Source organism: Aethalodelphis obliquidens, unplaced genomic scaffold (genome assembly GCF_003676395.1).
Source record: "Aethalodelphis obliquidens isolate GAN/ISIS:26980383/991018 unplaced genomic scaffold, ASM367639v1 scaffold38, whole genome shotgun sequence".
NCBI classification, from domain to species: Eukaryota; Metazoa; Chordata; class Mammalia; order Artiodactyla; family Delphinidae; genus Aethalodelphis; species Aethalodelphis obliquidens.
The window spans coordinates 12,818,559-12,825,570 of NW_020837982.1; the positions used below are offsets into that span (position 1 = coordinate 12,818,559).

Genomic DNA, 7,012 nt, shown 5'->3' on the forward strand with positions numbered 1-7,012 from the left:
GTGATTTGTTTTCTTTTTAGTGAAGATATAGATTTCTATATGTACTCTGGACACAAGTCCTTTATCAGGGGTATAATTTGCAAATACTTTTTCTCAGTCGGTGGCTTGTCCTTTCATTTTCTTTAACAGTGTTTTTCAAAGTGCAGAAACTGAATTTTGATGAAATCCAGTTTATCAATTTTTTCTCTCATGGCTTGTGCTTTTGGTGTTGGCATCTAAGAAATCTTTGTGTAAACCAAGATCACAAAGATTTACTCTTATGTTTACTTCTAGAAGTTTTTGTGATTCTACTTTTGGTTTCCTCTTTGATCCAAAATTTAATTTAGGAGAGTATTTTGAATTTTTTTGTTTTAAACTTATTAATTTTAGACATTTTTGCGATTGAGGCCTGTGCAGTTTATACTGTAAAGGAATGAAGCTGATAGGGGTTGGGAGGCAGGGGAGTGTGGATGGTAGAAGGTGGAAGAGGGACAGGAGTGCATAAAGTACAATTTTTGTCTAGATTGCATTTTTGTTCTACTGCTTCCTGTCTTTCTAGATACCAAACTCCTCATGTTTATACTGCACTAAATATTTCTTGTCTTATTCTTCCTTATTTCGTAAGTCCTTTCTCTCTCTTTCTCTCTCTCACCCACTCATCCATTCAGTCTGTCAGAAAACCCTATGTGCACTACCTTCACAGTACATCTAGAATCCATCTGCTTCTCGTCATCTCCCAGTGCCTATCTCTCTGGTCTAAGCCACTGTCATTTTTTATCTTTTATTTTGCAGTAGGTTCCTAACTGGTCTCACAGTTTCTACCTCTGCCCCCTTCAGTGTATTCTCAGTGCAGCAGAGTGATTCTTTTTTTTTTTTTAAAGACTTATTTATTTATTCATCTTGGCTGTGTTGGGTCTTCGTTGCTGCACATGGGCTTTCTCTAGTTGTGGCGAGCGGGGGCTACTCTTGCTTGCGGTGCAGAGGCTTCTCATTGCGGTGGCTTCTCTTGTTGCGGAGCACGGGCTCTAGGTGTGCGGGCTTCAGTAGTTGCGGCACGCGGGCTCAGTGGCTCGCGGGCTCTAGAGCGCAGGCTCAGTAGTTGTGGTGCATGGACTTAGTTGCTCCACAGCATGTGGGATCTTCCAGGACCAGGGCTCGAACCCGTGTCCCCTGCATTGGCAGGCAGATTCTTAACCACTGTGCCACCAGGGAAGTCCCCAGAGTGATTCTTTTAAAATGTGTGTTAATATCACTCCTCTGTTCAAAACACTCCAAAGATTTCCCATCTCACTCTGAGTGAAGAAAAAAGCCCTCAGGTGGCCCTGAAGCCTACATGATCCCTGGGGTCCCAGGTTCCTCTCTTATGCCATAACTATCTTGCTCATTCTCCTCTAGCCCTGCTGGCCTCCTTCCTGTCCCTGGGACATGCCAAACTGCCCCTGCCTCAGGGCCTTTGCATTTTCTTTTGTTCCCTCTGCCTGGAATACTCTTGCTTCCTTCAGGTCTCAGCTCAAATGTCTTTTTATTAGGGAGGCCTTACTTGACTCCTCTCTACAGAGTACTAACTGCCTCCCTCTTACTTGTTTTATTTCTCATGAGCACTTATCTGACACATTACACAGCTTCTTATTTTTTTTGTAGATCTTTTAAAAAATTTATTTTATATTGGAGTATAGTTGATTAACAGTGATGTGTTAGTTTCAGGTGTACAGCAAAGTGATTCATTTATACCCATACAAGTATCCATTCTTTTTCAAATTCTTTTCCCATTTAGGTTATTACAGAATACTGAGCCGAGTTCCCTGTGCTATACAGTAGGTTCTTGTTGATTATCTATTTTAAATATAGTAGACACAGCTGCTTATTTGTTGACTGCCTTGCTTTCCTTGCAGAATATAAGTTCCCAGAGGGAGGGAACTATGCTTTGTTCACTGCTATTCCCATAGTACTGAGAGCAGTGCCCGGTGCCCAGTAGCTGCTCAGCAACCACCTGTGGAGTGGGTGCATGAGTGTGCCCTGTCTGAAGGGGTAACCTCAGTGAGTGTTTTCCTTACTAATTTGTATCAATCTAGAGAGATTTAATAAAATTAAGTCTAGTGAAAGATAATTGTGTGTGTGTGTGGTGGAGCTGGAGATGGGAAAGGGATGCTGGGTGGTGAGAGAGGTACAAATATTGAATGTTCCACAAAGCCATATATAATGTTAAAAAAATAATAGCTAGGTGAGAACTGTGTTTGAGAATAAATAATTTTGGAAATAACTGAGTCTGGTTCAGTTTATCAGTTCACTGTAGTTTTTATTTATTCAGCATTAAGAGAAAACCATCACAAAGCAAGTGACCCAAAATAGCACATTTTGTGCATTTCTTCAGCCCCTTGGCAGTATCATGCAGATGTGTTCACTCTGGACTGACTTTTGTGTGAACCTCCCGGCTCTTCACCCGCAGCTTGTTGACCTGGGACTCGGCAATGTCAGCCCGTTCCTCGGCCTCCTCCAGCTCGTGCTGGAGCTTGCGGAATTTGGCAAGGTTAGCGTTGGATTGTTCCTCCTAAGAAAAAAGTTGTGAGAGTTAGACTTTGTGGTTCTCATTGCACTTGTCACAAACAGGATTATTTCCTCAACTCAGATATTTCCTTCTTATGGTTTGTTTGTCATATCTGATTTCAAATCCAGACAGAGGGCTTCCCTGGTGGCGCAGTGGTTGAGAGTCCGCCTGCTGATGCAGGGGACACAGGTTCGTGCCCCAGTCCGGGAAGATCCCACATGCCGCGGAGCGGCTGGGCCTGTGAGCCATGGCCGCTGAGCCTGCGCGGCCGGAGCCTGTGCTTGGCAACAGGAGAGGCCACAACAGTGAGAGGCCCGTGTACCGCAAAAAAAAAAAAAAATCCAGACAGAACTTGTAACTTCAATTACATTTTTCACTCTAAAGAATGAAAGAAGAAACAGTTTTGAAATGGAAGAAACAAGCTCATTATGTCAAACCCATGTATACGTGAAATCTATTTATGATGTATGGACTGGGTGGAACGGAGGAAGAGACCCACGTACGCTTGATCACAGGGGTTAGAAAGTAAATGTAAAGTCAAATTCTAACTTTGGGAAAATGCCAGTTGAAATGTTTTTGCCATATATTTTGACTCTGGTATACAGAGATGCTGTGGGTGGGGGGATGGGGATAGGAAGAAAGTATGCCCTCTGTTGGTTGGACTTACTACCGTTCGTGCCTCTCCCTTTCATGTTCCCTTTTCTTACCTCTTACCCACTACATTGTGTCTGGGAGAGTGGGGAACAACCAGGAAAAGTGAAGCTGGAGAATCTTCCAGCGCATCCTAATTTGCTACAGCGAATGTGCAGGGATAAGTCCCTGCTGATGACACTGGTAGTGAGGTAAGGAGTCAGCTGGGGTGAAAGATTTCTGTTTGGCTTTTGAGAACAGTTGATTTTGTGCATTTCTAGAGGGAGAGGAATATTTATCATGGTGGTAGATTTTCTGCTGGATGTTCTTTGCAGCTATCAAGTAAGGTGGGTTATTTGGAATTTTCTTTTTTTCCCCCGACCCCTACAAATTGCTTAATAATAAAAATGTCTTGAAGTCTTATTCTATAATTAGGATTTGGGGGGAAATTCATATTTATATCATCTCTTTTAAAATAAGAATGACATATTCTTACTTGGTCTCTTTCTTTCTCATTAACACATTCTCTTAATACACTTTCTACCCTCAAAGAAGTTTTCTTCTTCCCTCAAGGGCTTAAAGATACTTACAGCCTCCTCAGCTTGTCTCTTGTACGATTTCACCTTTGCCTGTAATTTATCTACCAGGTCTTGCAGCCTGAGAACATTCTTGCGGTCTTCCTCAGTCTGGAAGTTTGAAAAAAATGGTCTGCATTGAATCCAACGAAATAAACCCACTACAGGTGGTGAAGTAAATCACTTTGATATGATGGCAGGTGGGCCTGGGGTAAATGTGGTCAACTCTGAGGCTTCCTTCATAGTATTGACAGTAGCCACTCTTGTTAAATGTCCACTGTGTGCAGGCACTATATTGGAGAGTTATACACATCTCTAATCCTTACCTCCCTGCTCTGGTGAGTAGATGTTTTTATTCTGTTTTACAGGTGATGAATTAAGGTTTAGAGTGTTAGGTAACCTATCCAAGTTTATAAAAGTAAGAGAGGCCAAACCAGGACTAATACCAGTTCATCTGTCATTGAAACCTATATTCTTTCCTCACTTACACTGTTTTCTAAAGGCCTTCCTGATTTTCCTAGCTTAGGAAAGGGTCTGTGACAGGTGATTGTGCCATTTGCCCCTTACATATATATCAAGTTAATATGTAGCTATTTGTGAGTACCACATAGTCACCAGGTTTTCAGTTTCCCTTTGTGCAGGAAGTCTGGATATTCTAGAAAGCTCTTCCCCTTACCTGGTAGGTGAGTTCCTTTACTCTTCTCTCGTGTTTCCGCAAACCTTTAACAGCCTCAGCATTACGTTTCTGCTCACTTTCAACCTCTCCTTCAAGCTCACGTACCTACAATCAAGAAAGATATTTATATAGTCAGTCTTGGGGGATGTTAATTAACTCAGGACCTACTGAAGATATTGGGTGGCTGTCCCCAGCCATAGGATAAGGATGGGAGCCAATATACAAGAAGAGAGAAGGATGGGGGAGTGCCGTTTTCACTTCCCGGATTCAGAGAGATTGAGAGACCCACCCTGGCCTCCAGCTTCTGGATCTGCTTCTTCCCGCCCTTCAGGGCCAGCTGCTCAGCCTCGTCCAGGCGGTGCTGCAGGTCCTTCACCGTCTGCTCCAGGTTCTTCTTCATGCGCTCCAGGTGGGCGCTGGTGTCCTGCTCCTTCTTCAGCTCCTCAGCCATCATGGCCGCCTAATTAGTAAATAAACCAGTATAATAAACCTGGTAATGGCAGGTAACACACAGTTTCATGAAACAAATGCTCATTTGCTCACATCACTGATGGCCTTCTTGGCCTTCTCTTCTGCATTGCGCGATTCTTGAATTACTTCTTCCACTTCACTCTGGAGTTGTGAAACATCATTTTCCAATTTTTTCTTGGTGTTGATCAGGCTGGTGTTCTGTTAAAAGTAGTGGAAATTTACAAGACCTGCAGTTTGCACACTTGGGGTTTTACAAATGTATTACTCATTGGCTTATGCAGGGGACCTAATGGCAACATTTCACTGAACTTTAAATATTTGTTCAGTGCAAAATGTTAATCATTTGCACGGTTGGTTCCCCCCGCCCCGCCACTGCCCCAATGTCCATCTGATTTATGCATAAGGACGTGGAGGTTCAAGAATGTCTATATTAGTTAATTGCTCTTTCAATTATATGTCAACCAGACATTGCTAGTGTTCTGTCCTTAAAAGGTTGGAAATATTAGAAAAGAGTAGATTCTTTTTGTGAGAGCCTGGTACTGAGAGTTTCTCAGTTAGAAGGAATCTATTCTCTGTTAACTTGAACGGTTTGCTCCCTTGGGGAATACTGAATTACTCTTACGAAAACACTTTCTTAAAATTTCAACCCAGTGGTTCTCTAAGGGAAGCAATATCACCTCAGTGGGTATTTGGAAATGTATGGGGGTGGATATTTTTGGTTGTCAGAATAACTAGGGCGTGCTGCTGCATTTAACGCCCAGGCTGGTCAGTGACGCTAAATGTCCTGCAAGGCACAGGGACTGTAGACATAGCAATGCTGAACGCTGAAGTGCTCCTGATGAGAAACACTACGTGGAACATTTTCAGATTTTGGAGTCAACAGATATCTTTATTCAAGTTTATTCCACACCATGGTTTTCAAAATAATCTAGAGTCAAATCTTATTTTTAAATAAAAAAAGTAATACCCCTGCCCCGTTTTGGTAGAAAATCTTAAAAAGAACACACAGCAAAAAATCATCTATAATCGCATCACTTCAAGGTAATTGCAATTGATATTTTAAAGCATCTCCCCGATCCTTTTAAATATACACATATTTATAAAAATAGAGTACTTCCATATTATAATTCTGAGTCGTCACTTTACGGTACACCAGCGTTTGTTTGATGTGAGGGTCTCACCTGGGTGTGCAGGAGCTGGACGCGCTCGCTGGCGTCCAGGAGCTCCTGCTCTGCCGTCTTCCTGCTCCTCTCCGTCTGCTCCAGGGTGGCCCGCAGCTCCTCGATCTCAGCCTGCAGCAGGTTGGCTCTGCGCTCCACGATCGCCAGCTGCTCCTTCAGGTCCTCCTGGCCCCGGAGGGCATCATCCAGGTGGAGCTGGGTATCCTGTTAAGTTAATAAAAAGGCTTAGACACCCTGAAGAGGATGTGCACATCCCAGGAGATGAACTGGAAGAATGGGTTGGTGCCAGGAACGGGAAATGACAGGCCTGTCATTTGAATGAGCATGAAAATGGGGATGTCACCTGCTTAGGTGAGAGAGGATTATCAGGAGACTGATTCTTGTTGTGTTTTATGCCATCAACTGGTTATTTTTCATGTGCGAGTCACCAGTATCTATAATTTATGGAGCATTTTCCATATGCTGTACCCAGCACTTGACATCTGTCTTCTCACTTCATCCTCACAAGTAACCCTATGAGGTGGGTAGTTTCATTCTTAATTTGTAGAAGAAACAGAGGTTCTGAGAGGTTATAATAACTTGCCTAAAATCAGGCAGCTAGTAAGTGACAAAACTAAGACTCAACCTCAGGCCTATTGGTGCCAAAGTCTTTTCATTTCACTCGTATCATAGCTTATCTCTGGGCTTCTGTTTGTTCTTTTATATAACGTTTCTTTAAAAGTAATATATTTGGGGCTTCCCTGGTGGCGCAGTGGTTGAGAGTCCGCCTACCGATGCAGGAGGCATGGGTTCGTGCCCCGGTCCGGGAAGATCCCACATGCCGCGGAGCAGCTGGGCCCGTGAGCCGTGGCCGCTGAGCCTGTGCGTCCGGAGCATGTGCTCCGCAACAGGAGAGGCCACAGCAGTGAGAGGCCCATGTTCCACCAAAAAAAAAAAAAAAAAAAAATATATATAT

General features: G+C 43.3%; 1 protein-coding gene across 1 annotated transcript in view; it reads right to left on the reverse strand.

The window, feature by feature from the left end:
- Positions 1 to 2,244: 2,244 nt before the first annotated feature.
- Positions 2,245 to 7,012, reverse strand: part of LOC113633080 (myosin-8) — a 29,701-nt gene continuing 24,933 nt past the window's right edge. Inside the window, exons 35-40 of the mRNA XM_027131065.1 lie at positions 6,058 to 6,261; positions 4,949 to 5,074; positions 4,695 to 4,865; positions 4,406 to 4,510; positions 3,745 to 3,840; positions 2,245 to 2,527 (exon numbers count right to left, since the gene is read on the reverse strand). Of these exons, the coding sequence (XP_026986866.1) occupies positions 2,378 to 2,527; positions 3,745 to 3,840; positions 4,406 to 4,510; positions 4,695 to 4,865; positions 4,949 to 5,074; positions 6,058 to 6,261 (852 nt within the window). The 3' untranslated portion in view covers positions 2,245 to 2,377. The remainder of the gene's footprint in view (positions 2,528 to 3,744; positions 3,841 to 4,405; positions 4,511 to 4,694; positions 4,866 to 4,948; positions 5,075 to 6,057; positions 6,262 to 7,012) is intronic.